Source organism: Hoplias malabaricus, chromosome 8 (assembly GCF_029633855.1).
Source record: "Hoplias malabaricus isolate fHopMal1 chromosome 8, fHopMal1.hap1, whole genome shotgun sequence".
Taxonomy (NCBI): Eukaryota; Metazoa; Chordata; class Actinopteri; order Characiformes; family Erythrinidae; genus Hoplias; species Hoplias malabaricus.
The window spans coordinates 42977031-42995492 of record NC_089807.1 but is presented as its reverse complement, the minus strand read 5'-3'; the positions used below and the strand labels follow the sequence as shown (position 1 = coordinate 42995492).

The 18462-nt window shown below is 41.6% G+C and overlaps 1 protein-coding gene across 1 annotated transcript in view; it reads left to right on the top strand.

The window, feature by feature from the left end:
* ednraa (endothelin receptor type Aa) overlaps window positions 1-9822 on the top strand; it is a 22393-nt gene extending 12571 nt beyond the window's left edge. Inside the window, exons 5-8 of the mRNA XM_066678991.1 lie at window positions 2193-2345; window positions 3186-3319; window positions 3538-3646; window positions 4981-9822. Coding sequence (XP_066535088.1) covers window positions 2193-2345; window positions 3186-3319; window positions 3538-3646; window positions 4981-5115 — 531 coding nt within the window. The 3' untranslated portion in view covers window positions 5116-9822. The remainder of the gene's footprint in view (window positions 1-2192; window positions 2346-3185; window positions 3320-3537; window positions 3647-4980) is intronic.
* Window positions 9823-18462: the final 8640 nt, after the last annotated feature.

Here is an 18462-nt window from a genome sequence, read left to right as displayed (position 1 = left end):
TAACTGTAAACCTACTGTAAACTCCAGATACCAGATAACAGATAACAGATACAGAAACAGCGCCATCACTGGACAGGAGCTCAGGACGTGATCATAAAATAATTATAAAATATAGAGACTCAAAACCGATAAAAGTTACAAATACGCGGAGTGCTCCATTTAGTCATATACACTCTTAAATGATGAAGTGGCTACAAAAGGTTCTTAGAGAGAAGAAATTATTTTGGTTCCATAAAGAAGCATTTTTGCTAATACATTTAAATGGGCAAAGAAACGTAAGATGGAAGGACTCTTCACGCTCACATTTTTCTTAAACAAACATGGCTTCTAATGAAGCCAAAATGGCATCACTTTTAGTAGCACCTTTATTTTTACGAGTGAATTTTACAAATTTTAAAATGTTGGTTTAAATATTTGTACATATTTGAGTATAAGTTCATTTCCAAGATTCATACACTGTCTGTAAAACATGGTTTGCCCTTCAAATCATCCTTAATTAGACCCCTAACCCCAGCCACAGCCCTAATCCTAACTCTAACTCTTCCCTTAAGCATAACCAGTCTCCAGAGCGGAGCTAGGACTACGCTGCCAGTGCTCTTTCTGTATTTCTCTGTGTATAAGCAAACCATTTGCATGGAAATAGAGAAATCAATCTTTGTTTAACCATATCACTCACTCAGACTGCCCCCCACCCCCCACCCCCAGCTTAGATCCAGCCAAGACAAAAACAACTTGTTCAGGAGAAAAAAGGAAGTTGGGAAGATGTAGACAATGCGAGAGAAGTCAATGCAGAGGTTCTTTGTTCCCGAGCCTGGAGAAGTTAATTGATAGCAGACCACATACACACAATTACAGCCAGTTATCTGCTCAAAGCACAGCCATATGTGTGGATGAGGAACGCTCCACACGATATCCACCATAAAACTCAGCACTTACAGCCGTTTACAGCCAGAGCTTTAGCGTTTTTAACCGTCGGCCGTAAATTTTCCCACGCAGACCATGCTCATCACAATCAAAATCTTATCATCCTTATCTAGCGCAGTTAAGCTACTCCAGTGGCTTTGTGCAGGGTCTTCATTGTATGGAAGCAATTGTTCCATGGTGTAGTATACTTCTATACTCAGCTTGTTTTGTTGCTTTATCAGAATGAATATCTGTCCAAGGGCAATTTCATCAGTTCAGTGAGTGACTTTTCTTTAAAGGGTCTCGAAGTCAGCCGGATGTACAGTGTATAAGGCTACGTAATTGCTTCCATGCTGTACGGTGCCTTTTCAGTTTTCAGGAGTCTACATTGTATAGTACACTGTGAAAGACTGCTGTAAATTTACAGCAAGTCTGCTACAGTATTTTATTGTAAATCACAGTATTTACAGTAAATTATTGTATTATTCATTTACAGTAATATGCTGTAAATTTGAAATACAGTAGTGTTCCTGTAAAAATACGGTAAATGCCTGGGAACTACTGCTACTTAATATGGGTGAACAAGTTAATGGGCTCTCTCTTCTGCAGGCAGTCAACGCGTGAAATACACGTTGGAGGCTTTCAAAAACCTCAGCTTCTTTTCATTTTCATATAAATCTAATTATTTTTACAGCATCCATGATATAATTTCTGAAACTATAAAGTTTGGATTTGTAATTCTAAAGAATTGTCGTGTACACATCAGCCCAAGTCGCCTTTAAAAGACACATTTAAAGTGCTCACTACCCAAAGGTTATGTATAACATGGATGTCCGCAAATTTATCTGTTTCTTAAAATTAGGATTAGTTTTAGAATCACTTCATTGGCTGTTTATGTAATTTACTTTGTAGCTAGTTTTAAAAAACACAATACAATCCCGGACAAATGGGATGCTGATAAGTTTTATTGTTTTATGTGAGAGCGGGGCTCAAGTTCTAGAGAAGAAAGTTGGCGTACCTCTGCTGTAGGGCAAAGTACTGGATGGATTACTCACAATAAGGCATATGTTTTTCCATTCTGCTCAATTTACTATTGTTTAAGCAGCTCATGTCTCAGTTTTCCACAGCCTTTTAAAAGCAGGCATTGATTAGGATTAAAGTTTGACTGTTGTTTTTATTACATCCACACACATGGCATGTAGAAACTGGCCCAAGCCTTGAACATGACCTGAGAGTGTATTGAGTTCTGTTGTCTTTAAGGCACTGAAATCTGTTCTTTCCATCTCCAGTGGTATGTGGAAATAAAGGACTGGGGGATCTTTGCCATTTACTTCTGCATACCGCTGGCCTGCACAGCCATCTTCTACACTCTCATGGCCTTCGAGATGCTCAACCACCGTAAAGGCAGCCTCCGGATTGCTCTTAGCGACCACCTCAAACAGGTAACTATCTCCTAAAGTACATTCACTGAGCTTTTTGTTCTGAAATGAAGGCGAAAACGTAGTCGGCCCTGCGTCGTCTCCACAGGAGAGGCTTTGTCCCAGATCTGGAACATTTTCTGTGAGGATTTGATAGCATCCCATTATCAGGTTTGCCCCACGCCCAATCCCTAGCTGATGCTTAGCATGTGCCTGGTCACAATTAACAGATCGCCTGTTTATACTGGATCTAAAACTGTACATGTGGAGGCTTATTCAGCAACATTTATCAAAACATGAATCTGGAGTCACACAGCTGACCATTAATTACTCTTGACCTGGATTGGGTCCAGTGTTTGGACGCAAATGAGAGGATATGACTCCGTCGTAAGTCACATAGGTCCTTCAAGCATTGTTTTTACAGAGGAAATGGCTTCATGTGGTGCAGGCTTTGTGCTACTGGGACAAACATGTCCTTATTGTTTGTTGGGTTTGTATTGTTTTACATTTAGCTGACAATATATTTTTGGTGCAAACCTACGTAGGTCTTGTTTATCATGTTTCCCTTCATGACTCTTAAGAGAAAATCGGTCAAATCACATATGAGAGTTTGTTCATTTTACTTAAAAAAGAAAATATATAATAAATATTTTATCGTTTTGGCAAATTACACATAAGGCATTTTAAATATAACTGTATTATTTGACAAACTATGATTCTGTGTTTATACAATAGCACTATGTATTGATTAAAATGCATCAGAGGTGAATCCAACACACAAACATTCTTGAAAAGAGACATAATGTGATCTAAAGGATCTTGTTTGTACGATTTATTGGGATTTCTTGTGTTTGTGACCTGCAGAGACGGGAGGTGGCGAGAGCAGTGTTCTGTCTGGTTCTGATCTTCGCTCTCTGCTGGTTCCCCCTGAACCTCAGCAGAATCCTGAAGAAGCTCGTGTACAAAGAAACAGACGAAAAACGTTGTGAACTGTTGAAGTGAGTGGAAATCAACTCCTGCATCATTCGTTTATTCATCTCCTATAAAAACACCATACCTTAGACCTTCACGTTTCTCACACGGACCGTTGGCGTAGATGCAAGCTTCCTTGTTGGGGCATGACATTACACATATGTTGTGGAAAAATGTGATATTAATATTCATACACTCTGTTGAATTGTTGCGATTATTGACGCAATCAAATCGAATGTTTCAGCTTCCTATTGATCCTGGACCATCTTGGCTTGAACTTGGCCACCATCAACTCCTGCATCAACCCCATTATCCTATACTTCGTCAGCAAGAGATTCAAGAACTGCTTTAATGTGAGTCACACCCTTCTTCCATTTGCTAACATGCTGACATTAACATGCTAACACATGCTAAACATTAATGTAGCTCCCTCGTGGCGAGCATCTCCGACCTGAAAGCTGCTGATCTCGAGCATTCCTACAACAGTAAAGCAGGGATTGATTTATGGAGTCATCTGGAGAGTATAGGGCAGGTCACGTGGCTTGCATTGCTCCAGAGGAGCTGAGAGAGATAAGCCATAACTGTTCCTGAACTTCACATGTGCCTCTAATCAAACTGAGATTAGAATGAGAAGCACTCACTTTAAAAGGGGAGGTTATCATCATCAAGACCATTGTATTTTGAAGCTGCACCTACCTACTCTACTTGACTCTACTCAAGTACTACTCAACTCTTGTGGTATTGCTGTTGTTGTTGTTGTTGTTTGGGACTGAACACAGCTCCGTCATCAGTTCAGACAGATCAGTAGAGTTCTTTCCTTCCTTGTTGCAGTGTCCAGCTCTCGCTGGATTCTTTCGTTGGCCTTTTTCCAAGGAGTGTTTGAGTCTCTTCAAAAGATTGCGGCATAAATTTACAAGCTGCCGTTGTAAGTCGCATAAACAAAAAAAAAATTTGATCTCTGCTGCAGCTGGAGATTTTACAGACGGAGAGTTGGTGCTGGATGTCTGCATTCTGCTGTGATTGACAAGTCTCTGCAAGGTTTATATGTCATGTTTAGTCTCTACTCAGCTCGCTTGGAACCAAATGTGAGCAAGTAGTAAAAAAAGAAACCGGTTCCTGGTAACAACACTGTAAAAATGTATTGTAAATTTTACAGTAAAATACTGGCAGCAGAGTTCCCAGCCATTTACCGTATTTTAACAGGAACACTACTGTATTTCAAATTTACAGCATATTACTGTAATTGAATAATACAACAATTTACTGTAAATACTGTGATTTACAGTAAAATACTGTAGCAGACTTGCTGTAAATTTACAGCAATTTTTTTTTACAGCGAAGAACGACCTAATGGGAAAGTCAAAAATATAAAACAGAGTAGAGCTGAGTGTAGTAGAGGAGAGTGGGTACCATGCAGTGGAAAAGCACCTTTAGTAGTACTTAAGGATAAATAGTGTGTGTGTGCATGGGTGTGTGTGTGTGTGTATACCTGGGATAGGAGTACCCACTGAGCCACATACAGTAGTAGGAGTGATGTAGTGTGTTGCCACGTGGGTTAATAATAATACAAATATTATCCATTATGCCTTTAGACCAGTAATAAACTGAAACCTGTGACCCTTAAACGTGTGTTTATTACATACATTATTCTGTTTATTTTTGTGTAAATCATTTTTTATCCCCCTAGACTTGCCTGTGTTGTTGGCGCCGCTCCAAGAACCAAGGAACCAGCTTGAGTCCAATGAACGGCACGAGTATCCAGTGCAAAAACCAGGAGCCCAACAACCACACAGACCGCAGCCTGCGGAAGGACAGCGACTGAGGTTTGGAAGAGCATCACCACAGCCTGGAGGAGCCACTGCAACTCATCTGTCCTGAGCTTTGTCGACCGGACGAAGGGCAGCACCAAATTCCAGCTGCTGACCTTAAAGCCTTGAAGCCTTAAAGGCACGAGAACAGAGGAAACTTGTCCTTTTCTGTGTCGGACACACTATGAAAGAAGCTGCTTTTATATATTTATATATAAACACACACAGACACACATTTATATATATATAACCATAGACTAGACAATGGACCTGATGTATTTAATGTGATATTATGAGAAGCTTCCAGAGTGATGTTTTGGGCGATGTCTTGGCGTGAGAGAGGAGTCTGGGGTGAAGGATGGGAGGCAGGATGCAGCTGAATGTCAGCTATATATGAACCCCAATCAAGGGCTCAGTAGTTCTGGTCGATGAACACACACACACAAACACAAACATAAACAAACACACACTTCCTGGAAACTACAGGAAGGAAGCCCCAAGTCTACGTGTGTGAATCTGGACAAAGACGAATGCCCCCATCTTCTTTCCTTCCCACTGGCTCCTTAAGCTCGGATCTGTAACATCTGACAGACTTCATGCCGTACCCAAATAACTCAATCCCACTTGTTTAAAGATGCCTTGATTTAATCTATCTGAACCTTTTATAAGCTGGATGCGTCTGCTTTTGGTTAATAAGGTGGCCTAGCTTCAAAGGGCTATGTCTCATTTTTTACAGTTCTGCGGAAATACAATTACTCACCCGAATGGCTTTAGTTTTCTGAATTTTTCAATGCTTTTTTTATAAGAACCAAACACCTGATGAGATGCAGTGTGTGCTTTGGCAGACATGACACATATGGAGTTAGATTTAAGCCACGTAATGTAAATTCATTAAAAGGCAAATACAAAAAGGGAGTTGCGTGAGTAATTTCGGGGTCTTCGTTCATTCAGTTTAGATTTGGAGTTCGAATCTGCCTTCCCAGATTCACGTATCTACAACTTAGGCTCACTGTATGATTGTGATTCTGGAAGCAAACTGCTTGATTCTGGTAAACTGCCTAAAGTTTGCACGTAGCAAACTGAACCGCAAACATGTACAAGCTGATGGGAATGGGCTGAAAATGCAAAATGAAGGCACAGTGTACATTCAGTGAACTCAGAGCTCAGAAATTCACAACTCACTTCTTGTATTTGCATTTTAATAAATAGACATTCAAAACTGATGTACGCTTTCAAATCACAGTTTATGAGTAGGATACACTTTGACTCCAAATTAACAAGAAATTCTGTTGCAGCCATCTGTTTGCAATCAGGGCTGGGAAGTGATGAAACACATGCATCTGTATTCTGAGTACTTTATACCATAGAACGTTATTAGTGCTGGATGGGTCAATAGGGAGGTTTATTTGGCCAAGGGTCATCACCACCACCAGCCCCCAGTGCCTTCTGGATAGCATACATATGTTGGATTTGTTTTCTTCTTGTAGCTTTGGTCAAAATCAAGTCTTAGCAAGTTAACTGACCTGATCATTCCAGTGGTTTACCATGTGATATAGTCATTACATTTTCTCACCACTGACTTCTCTTCCGAGAACAAACATCCCAAGCTGGTACAGCATAGTGGATACAACTCTAATTCCACATGGTAGTCCATGGTTTAATTCCCAGCTTGAGCAAAAAGTCCCTAAGCTACTCCTTTCCTGCGGAAAAATGTAAGTGTATTTCCTGCACTGTGTTCTGATGAGTTTGGCCACTGCCAGTGTTGGTCACAGCAGTCCTGTGATCTGTATAAACATGTCTGACTTGTGCCTAAATGCTATGCTTCTGCGCTGCCTGATGTATTCCCACAACATTTAAAATCCCTCTGTAAAGACATAGCCAAAATGCGAAGGTGCTTTGTTAAACTTTGATCACTCCTCGAAGAGTCACAGGTCAGAGCTAAATGCTCTCTGTCCCACACTGCTTCTGCTAGCAGCTAACAGGACAGAGGCTAGGACTTCTGACCTCACTCGAGGTTTAGACTTAGTTCCAGGAGGCTGTCCAACTGCAACAAACCCTTGCTTATACGGAAAAAAAGGGAAAGAGAGGGAATATTTCTAAGTTCAGCACGAGGGCTTGGGAAAAAGGAGGCCTCGCCATCCCACCGAAAAAACAACCAAGAGATTTAAATATGTTCCTTCGCTGCTTCATTCCTAACTGTGAATCTTTGCTCTTATGTATCACTCATTGTGTGTAACTGACTACCTTAATGCCAACGTTTGTTATCTTTGTATTGCGTGTATTTACGTTGGATCATATTGCAGCACGTGGAATTTTGCAGCAGTTAAAACAGAATCAGCCTAAAGACCTTTTGAGTAATCAGTGCTTTTGAGTAATCGGTCCCTGCTCTTTAAACACTGGCTTCAGAAACAGTGTGGATTGTTTGAGTCAGAATTGTTTTGGAGGTTTAAGTTCATCACTTAAGAAGAGAATTTGGTCGTGTAGTTTTTGTTGTTACATTTTAAATGAGGAATGTATGTTTTGCAGACAGCCAGGTCTTAATGTGAATTTGTACATATTTAACTCAGACTGTTACCAAGTTTAAAATGTGTATAAAATGTACTTCACCCTTTACTTTGTCAAACATGGCCAGAGTAAAAATATCCCCCTTAACACAAACTAACCATAAAGAAATAGTAGGTGGCATTTTTAACATAGAATTACAGTTTCAAAATCATTGTGATACTCCACTGAGCTGTAATAGAGAGAATAAAGCCTCTGTCATTGCTACTCTAGGCTCAGTACTGCAGAAACTGCACTATGTACCTTTAAGAGGAAGGTAAGAACCCACAACCATCACTACCATTCGCCCTATTTTCAGGACAGTGCTGTAAAAGTGAATTACACTGTGCAACACTAGGGGGAGCCTACTACATTAAAATATTAAATATTACTTCCTTAATATTTCCTTAAACCTAAACTAAAACGTAACCCTGATTTTTAAACTGACGCTAAACTCCAGAAAGCCAGAAACAGCAGGGGTTTCTTCCCCCAGCCGAACTAAATCAGCCTTCCCTCACTACAGTTTACAGCACTGTTTCTGTAATACGTCATCTAGTAGTAGAAAATGTGGATGTAGTGAAACAGCGCCACTAGTGGACAGGAGCTCTCTCAGTCTTCAGCTATGAATCATAGCCACGGCCTTCGTACAAGTGTCTGCATACACAAGAGTTGGAATACCTGCATTGTTTAGGTACTAATGCACATTCTGAGATTGCTGTTACTTAAACAGTTAATTAACCAGACAACTGCCATATTTGGTCAATATCTCATTGTCAGAATACCGCAGAATATTGTTACCCTGAAGTCTCTCTGTCTATAATATATCGTCAACCAACTCGGTCAGTAATCTTCACCCATTTTCCTGTGTTTATAGATTTAGAACTATTTGTATGCTCAGAATTCACAGTTTGTTTTCACTGTCATTGTTATTTTCTATGTGAAAATGTTGAAATGATTGTTTATGGTAATATGGAAGTATGTGTTTTTTTGACTCCTATAAACACAGCTCCTGTGGCTAAGCAGTGCTTTAAAGTATCTGACTAATCTCTTAGATAATTTGTTTGGATGTCAACTGTCACTATTGACTTTACTGTTGAAGTGATGACTGCTTGTCTCTCAGTGTAAAGAGCCCCAAGGCCCCCCGGGGGAGTAGTTTCTGCTGGGAAGGAGCTCCAGTTTGGGACAGATCCGAGCCACACTTTGACCCATTTGGCAGTGAATCCCTCAGGGTCAGCTGTGTCCAGCTCCACCGGCCTATGTCCTACATTTTCCAAGTGTCTCATTTTTTTTTCCTTTTTATGAACCAAAAGAGGTCACAATTCATATTCATAATCACCCTCCACAAATTACTAAGCAATAGTCATGGCGATCATTATTTATTAGTTTTCCAATGATCATCCAAGGAAATCATCTCGTTGTGCAATAAATCTGAAGAAGACCACCTTAAACGGTGTCTCCATTGACCACTGCAGGACGGTGAAGGAAATTAATAGCATTTTCTGATGACTTTGAACTCACATAAACAGAACGTTCAAAACGTTTATTGGCCCCTAAACCAGTTTGTGGAGGGGGTCCTGTACATGGAGGTGCTCAGGTATGAAACAGGCTTAGTACAGAATCTCTAAATCATCCAGCCCACTAGGTGTCAGTGTCAATGATGTCAGAAATCATGAATGTCTTAGAAGAACCATTGGAGACCATGACTGATTGCATGCAATGTTCGGTTTTCCAAAATATGGAACATTTAAAGGAACACAAATATATGGTATTTTTGCTCATGACCTCCTACTACAGTCGTAGAGTGTAATTCACTTTTATAGCATTGTCCTGAAACCAAGGGGCAGGGTGGGAGAGAAGTGTGGGTGTTTCCTACCCTCCCCCACAATTACATAGTTCATGTTCTGCAGTTCTGAGCCCAGAGTACCAATGATAGAGGCTATGTTCTTCCTTTTGAAGGTCAGTGATGCATCAAAATGATTCTAAAGCTGTAACTGTAAAGTCATAATATTACATAGTGTTGCTTTAAAGACACATGCCGCCACGAGGTGTCAATCAGATGGTTATTATTAAGTCGTTAGACATTTACTGGCCTGGCATTTCCTGATATATCCTGATGAATGTGCTGCTGATTGGTGGAGAGTGTTTCTGTATGTATAAGCTCTTTTTTCTCCAGTAAATTTGAAAGCTTAAATATCACAAAAGCATTTGCGTTCTTGATCCTACGACTAAGTTGCGATTTATGTGATGACATATATTACCACTGTCTGTGACTGTCAGAAGAGACAGTGTGTCAAGATTATGATTATGAATGATAATCCCTTCATAATGATCCCACAGGCATTCTGTTCAATTACAAACTCATTACAACATACAGAGTTATTAATGGCTCTGCTCTTAAATTCCAGAATCCAAGCCAAGCCAAACACAAACTAAATCAGTCTGAGCTGAACTAGTTATTCATTGTGGCTTTTAAAGCCTGTCTTTATCTGAGTCCAATTTAGAACCTGCTCTTTAAAGGCTCCTCAGCACGTTCTGGACCTCCTCTCTTTGGCAGCCGTATTAAACAGCTCCGAACGGGAAAAGAAAAGCAGATTCATGCCTTACGGGAGAAGGCGGGATAGCTTTATGTCTGAGGAATTCTGTGGGAACCTTTACGATGCCAGAGAGAAACTGACTGCTGCTCAAAGACTCAGAGGAGCCCAAGCTGCCCTTTAAAAACGGCTTTCAGGAAGTGCCATTATTAATCCGCTAACTGGACAACGGGACGGTCTTCACCAATCAAAATAAAGTGAAGCCATATTTCTGTTGTATTTGCAACAGTCTTTCTTTAAGTAATCTGTCCAGAATCTTACAAGTGGCTTCCACAAGACTCTGGGAATGTCAGACTTGAGTCACGAGTCAACTGAGAAATGAATCAATCATTTGAGTCAAATCTTAAGTGGTTAGAATTTAGGTTAAGTTTTTGTAACTGTCTCAGGGTTTGTCACACGACATAAAATCTGAAGTATGTGTGGAGTCATTCATTCATTGTCTATAACCCTTATCCAGTTCAGGGTTGCGGTGGGTTTGGAGCCTACCCGGAATCATTGGACACAAGGCGGGAATACACCCTGGAGAGGGCGCCAGTCCTTCACAGGGCAACACTCACACACTCACACCTATGGACACTTTTGAGTCACCAGTCCACCTACCAACGTGTGTTTTTGGAGCATGGGAGAAAACCGGAGCACCCAGAGGAAAAAGGAGCACCAAAAGGAGAACACACCACACTCCTCACAGACAGTCACCCGGAGGAAACCCACGCAGACACAGAGAGAACACACCACACTCCTCACAGACAGTCACCCGGAGGAAACCCACACAGACACAGAGAGAACACACCACACTCCTCACAGACAGTCACCCGGAGGAAACCCACACAGACACAGGGAGAACACACCACACTCCTCACAGACAGTCACCCGGAGGAAACCCACACAGACACAGGGAGAACACACCACACTCCTCACAGACAATCACCCGGAGGAAACCCACGCAGACACAGGGAGAACACACCACACTCCTCACAGACAGTCACCCGGAGGAAACCCACGCAGACACAGAGAGAACACACCACACTCCTCACAGACAGTCACCCGGAGGAAACCCACACAGACACAGGGAGAACACACCACACTCCTCACAGACAGTCACCCGGAGGAAACCTACGAAGACACATAGAGAACACACCACACTCCTCACAGACAGTGACCTGAGGAAACCTACGCAGACACAGAGAGAACACACCACACTCCTCACAGACAGTGACCTGAGGAAACCTACGCAGACACAGAGAGAACACACCACACTCCTCACAGACAGTCACCCGGAGGAAACCTACGCAGACACAGAGAGAACACACCACACTCCTCACAGACAGTCACCTGGAGGAAACCCACACAGACACAGGGAGAACACACCACACTCCTCACAGACAGTCACCTGGAGGAAACCCACACAGACACAGGGAGAACACACCACACTCCTCACAGACAGTCACCCGGAGGAAACCCACGCAGACACAGAGAGAACACACCACACTCCTCACAGACAGTGACCCGAGGAAACCCACGCAGACACAGAGAGAACACACCACACTCCTCACAGACAGTCACCCGGAGGAAACCCACACAGACACAGGGAGAACACAACACACTCCTCACAGACAGTCACCCGGAGTAAACCCTGGAGCAGGACTCGAACCCACAACCTCCAGGTCCCTGGAGCCCTCAGAGTGAAGTTGTCAAGCATAAGATGTGAAGTCAGATTAGAGTGTTTTTAAATCTGAAATCAGATCTGATACTAAGTGTGAGTCATGATTCATAAAATCTGTCGTATGTGTAGAGTCACAAGGCATAAGATCTGAAGTCAGAACTGAGTGACAAAATGAAAGGTATATAAAGCATGAAATCCAAAATACAAGCCAAGACACAAGCTATAAGACCTGAAATCTGAGTCACATGATGAGATCTTAACTATGCTTTGAATGGCGATGCACAAGACTGGAAGTCCAGGTCAAATCACGAGTTATTAGGTCGAGTTGAGTTCTCAAACAACAGATTTTAATTGCCATTCACTACAGCTTTTCACCAGTTTATTACATGATCTTCAGTGAATTGCAGTGCGATTGTAAGCCGAACTCTGTTTCTGTCCTGATGCTGCGTCTCAGTCGTGGTATTTCACAACACTGTTCTAATGATCAGTGAAGAAAAGGATCTGTGTTGACAGTGGGAGATGAGATACTACAGTGCTTACTTTTTCCACTAGGACTCTCTATTTCTGGACACGCTTTGACCTCATCTTTCATGCGAGAGATCTGGAAACATTACCGATTTGAGAAGCTTGGAGATATCGTCATAACCGACCTGGAGCCAAGCTGACAGAAACCAGAGGACTGTGAGTCATTCGAGATTTGAACTATAAATATATTTTTCACATAAAACAGGTGTGATAATGTGCCCTTAAAAATCCAACCCACTGAAAAGACTGAAGTGCTGGAAGTACTTTTCTGAGCCTGAGCTCAGATCACTGCTACGATGATTGGATGTTAATTTAATAAACCCCTGCATGCTTTAAAACATTAGGGGGGTGTCCCAATCACTTTCAGTGTGCAGCATCCACTTGGACGATCTGACGGCAGCCAGTCAGTACCAGTACATTCAGCCGATCCCCACCAGGGGGAATTACACACTCACCCAGTGGACAATTTCATACACTCCATTCCCAAACCTGTTACAGTGGTGATACCCTTATGGGTACATTCAGTACCTGTAGAGAGAACAGAGCCTCTCTCATTACTACGTTAAGGGTTCGAGTCCAGTTTCGGGTGACTGTCTGTGAGGAGCGTGGTGTGTTCTCCCTGTGTCTGCGTGGGTTTCCTCCGGGTGACTGTCTGTGAGGAGTGTGGTGTGTTCTCTCTGTGTCTGCGTGGGTTTCCTCCGGGTGACTGTCTGTGAGGAGTGTGGTGTGTTCTCCCTGTGTCTGCGTGGGTTTCCTCCGGGTGACTGTCTGTGAGGAGTGTGGTGTGTTCTCTCTGTGTCTGCGTGGGTTTCCTCCGGGTGACTGTCTGTGAGGAGTGTGGTGTGTTCTCCCTGTGTCTGCGTGGGTTTCCTCCGGGTGACTGTCTGTGAGGAGTGTGGTGTGTTCTCTCTGTGTCTGCGTGGGTTTCCTCCGGGTGACTGTCTGTGAGGAGTGTGGTGTGTTCTCTCTGTGTCTGCGTGGGTTTCCTCCGGGTAACTGTCTGTGAGGAGTGTGGCGTGTTCTCCCTGTGTCTGCATGGGTTTCCTCCAGGTGACTGTCTGTGAGGAGTGTGGCGTGTTCTCTCTGTGTCAGAGCACTCCGAGTGCTCTGGTTTCTTCCCACGCTCCAAAAACACACGTTGGTAGGTGGATTGGCGATTCAAATGTGTCCGTAAGTGTGAGTGTGTGAGTGATTGTGTGAGTGGCACTGTAAAGGACTGGCGCCCCCTTCAGGGTGTGGTCCTGCCTTGCACACAATGATTCCGGACGACCCTGAACTGGATAAGGGTTAAAGATAATGAATGAATGAATTAATGAATTAATTTTAAGGTAAAAATATTACATAGTGATGCTTTAACTGACGCAACCTATTGTTTGGAACAAAGTCTCGAGGTGGATATTTCACTTTCTGAAAACGTGCCCCATTTAAATTCAAAACCCCCCATGACGCGTCAGGCATGTCCTCATAAAGCAGTTTTACAAAGGCACAGTTTTACTGCTGGCTCTTCTGTGAAGTGTGTGTTGTTTCTGAAGCGCTGCGTCTCAGAACCGGATGCTGTTTCTAGTTTAAAGTGGAATGAATGGATTGCTTTAAAGCTTCTGTTTACATGAACTATTTTCCATCAAACTGCCACGGGGTGGATCTGAGAGGGGAACAGAGTTCCAGACTCACATCAGGATCGCTTCACACTGAGCCTCCGGTAAACACAAGTAATTGTGCATTAACATGTGCGAGAGGTTACAGTACCACTCTGAACTCAAACCAACAAACAGCATGTGTTAACTGACCATTTGAGCCAAACATGCTGCACCGGTATGAGGAAAAAAATAAAATCCAGCCACGTTGTCACACACACACACACACACACACACACACACATATACACACACACACACAGGGCCCTAAACATCATGGCTCTCATCCCTTCAGGCTCCTGGGAGATTAAGTATGGACGTCACGAGGCGCTTAATGTTTAAATGTGTCTCCAGTTTTCTGCGACAGAGCGGCTGTTTGTCTATCCCTGCCCCAACATGGCGGCGCCGCTCGAGCCATTTTGCAGAGCGATCGCTCGCAGCCATCCACGATAAGCAGCTCGCGCCACGGTGGCAACAGCCATTGCTAATTTATAAAAGCCAAAAGGATGGATTCAATATTCATGAACAATCTGTCCCACCACAACCAAGTCATCTCTGAGACTCCGGGGCAGTGCGCTATAGGAACGACACAAAGGAAAACTTGTGCCTCCTCGCATTCAAAGACGGGGGGGATAGGAAAAAAAAAGATTAATAAATAAAACGACTGCATTCTGAAAGATGTGGCAACCCAAACTCTGCCCCAAACCCTGAGCTTCTCCCTTCTCCTGTTTCAGAGACGCAGGGAAGAACAAATTGCTGGCGGAGCACTGAACAGGGATCCTGATTTCTTCCCAGGAAAGTTAATGGGAGAGTGAAGTTTTTTTTTTTTTTTTTCTTAGACGGGGAGTGGGAGGGAAGGGGTTGCTGGGTGGGAGTGTCTTTTACGGCCCTGACCCCTGCCTCTACTCCTGCAATGGAAAAGTTGAGCGTCTTCCATGTAAAACATCATTAAACCCTCCATCGCTATTCACAGAATAATTGAAAGTGACCCTGAAGTCCAGTAAAACAGCTCATTTCCGTGTTCCCAACTATTCCAGGGGCAAGCCGTGAGACCCTCAGTGAGAAGCGCTGTGTTTCAGAGACACAAACAGCTGCCGAACACATCACAGTGGATCCTGACTCATGGTTAATGTCCCAGCAAATAAATAATGGTGTGAACTCTGGCTCAGGGCAAAGGGTTTTGCTGCTTTCTAATAAACAGCAGTGTTCCCTCTAACAGCCTCCAATCGAATTCCTGTGGCTTCACATCACACAGCACCTAGCCATTCAGACAGAAGCTGTTATCAGACTGTATCTGTTATCGGACCGTATCTGTTATCAGACTGTATCAGTTATCAGACAGAAGCTGTTATCAGACTGTATCAGTTATCAGACTGTATCTGTTATCAGCTTATATCAGTTATTAGACTGTATCTGTTATCGGATTGTATCTGTTATCAGACTGTATCAGTTATCAGACAGAAGCTGTTATCAGACTGTATCAGTTATCAGACTGTATCTGTTATCAGACTATATCAGTTATTAGACTGTATCTGTTATCGGATTGTATCTGTTATCAGACTGTATCAGTTATCAGACTGTATCTGTTGTCAGACTATATCAGTTATCAGACTGTATCTGTTATCGGATTGTATCTGTTATCAGACTGTATCAGTTATCAGACAGTATCTGTTGTCAGACTATATCAGTTATTAGACTGTATCACTTATCAGACTGTATCTGTTATCAGACTATATCAGTTATAAGACTGTATCACTTATCAGACTGTATCAGTAATCAGACTATATTAGTTATCAGACTGTATCTGTTGTCAGACTATATCAGTTATAAGACTGTATCACTTATCAGGCTGTATCAGTTATCAGACTATATCAGTTATCAGACTGTATCTGCTGTCAGACTATATCAGTTATAAGAATGTATCACTTATTAGACTGTATCAGTAATCAGACTATATTAGTTATCAGACTGTATCTGTTATTAGACTGTATCAGTTATCAGACTGCATCAGTTATCAGACTGTATCAGTTATTGGATTGTATCACTTATCAGACAGTATCAGTAATCAGACTATATCAGTTATCAGTCTGTATCTGTTATTAGACTGTATCAGTTATCAGACTGTATCAGTAATCAGACTGTATCGGTTATCAGACTGTATCAATTATCAGAGTGTATCTGTTATTAGACTATATCACTTATCAGACTGTTTCCGTAATCAGACTGTATCTGTTATCAGACTGTATCAATTATCAGACTGTATCAGTTATTAGACTGTATCACTTATCAGACTGTATCTGTTATCAGACTGTATCAGTTATTAGACTTTATCAATTATCAGACTGTATCAGATATCAGACTGTATCAGATATCAGACTTTATCAATTATCAGACTGTATCAGTTTTCAGACTGTATCAGTTATCAGACTGTATCAGTTATTAGACTGTATCTGTTATCAGACTGTATCAATTATCAGACTGTATCTATTATTTCACTGTATCTGTTGTCAGACTGTATTTGTTATTAGACTGTATCTGTTATTAGACTGTAGCAGTTATTCGACTGTATCAGTTATTAGACTGTATCTGTTATTAGACTGTATCAGTTATCAGACTGTATCTGTTACTAGATTGTATCAGTTATCGGACTGTATCTCTTATTAGACCGTAACAGTTATCAGACTGTATCTGTTATTAGACTGTATCTGTTATTAGACTGTATCAGTTATCAGACTGTATCTCTTATTAGACCGTAACAGTTATCAGACTGTATCAATTATCAGACTGTACCAGTTATTAGACTATATCAAATATCAGATTGTATCAATTATTAGACTGTATCAATTATCAGACTGTATCTATTATTTCACTGTATCTGTTGTCAGACTGTATTTGTTATTAGACTGTATCTGTTATTAGACTGTAGCAGTTATTCGACTGTATCAGTTATCAGACTGTATCTGTTACTAGACTGTATCAGTTATCGGACTGTTTCTCTTATTAGACCGTAACAGTTATCAGACTGTATCAATTATCAGACTGTACCAGTTATTAGACTATATCAAATATCAGATTGTATCAATTATTAGACTGTATCACTTATCAGACTGTATCTGTTATCAGACTGTATCTGTTATCAGACTGTATCATTTATTAGACTGTATCAGTTATCAGACTGTATCTGTTATTAGACATTATTAGATGGTATATTTATTCAGACTGTATCACTTATCAGACAGTAACTATTAATTTTGTCACAGTAAAGTCATAAAAACCAGAGCAGCCTTCACTCATATCACTTTACTTTCTCTCACTGTATCCTCCTCAGGGCCAAACCGGGACTGAAGACTTGGGTGAACACTGCGACCCAATGCTCCCAGAAAACAATGCACAGTGAAGTTTATTTTTTTTAATTTATTTTTTATTGTTATTCTAACTATTCAAACCTGGGATATATTTAATGATATACTTATTTTTATATTTCACCACACTGTTCTGCACTTTTGTCTCGGCTGTGGACACATCCCTTTTTCCACTTCATTGTGGTCTGTTTCTTATGGTTCTTCACCTTGTCTTATGTATTTTTACATTTTAAGATTTTAATTCGATTTTATTTTAGACGCAAGGAGAAAGTTTACTGCTGAAAAGAATCGAAAAACCGTGAAATAAAAAGCTAAGCCCTCTTTATTCGGATACATTCTCAGTAATAAATTGTGATTAAAAGTCCCCATGTTCGGTGAAGTGCTGCATTTTGTTTTAAACAAACTCTACAAATGTATATGTCCCTTCTCTCACTCCATAGGAGCGTTAACTAATATAAATATATATATAAAAGTTAATGTAAGTCTGGAGCTGGAGCCTGGGCAGACAAAATAAAAGTCCACACCGCCATCTTAAGGCCATCAGCTCCAAATGCTTCTACATCATCCTTTTATTTTCTAAGCCGACTTTACCGAGCCCTGCGGATGACACCCCTTTAAAAAAAACGAGGGCGTGTGAACGACTTGGAATATGGCGTGGAAACAAGATATTCATTGCGGGGGAATTACTTAAAAATAAAGTACTGCCTCCCCTTTTTAAAAGCGTTCCCACGCCTCATTAAGTCCTTCACGCGGCTAAAGTTATTTATTTACGTCACCAACAGGGATCTGTAGCTTTGCATTGACCGTTTTCAGACAAACCTCCAGTGTGTGCTGCCGCTTCTGTCCACACGGGGGCGACAGAGACTAGTAAAAGTAAGGCCACAAACTTAAGAAACTATGCCGAAAAAAACAGATGAACAGTCTATAACTGTAGTGCTCCGCTGTGGTAAATGGAGCTGATAAAATGATTGGTTATTCCTGCTATTACGTTGGTGGTCGTAATAATCTGATATGAAGATGTAACTGTATGAGGGGGGGACGCTGC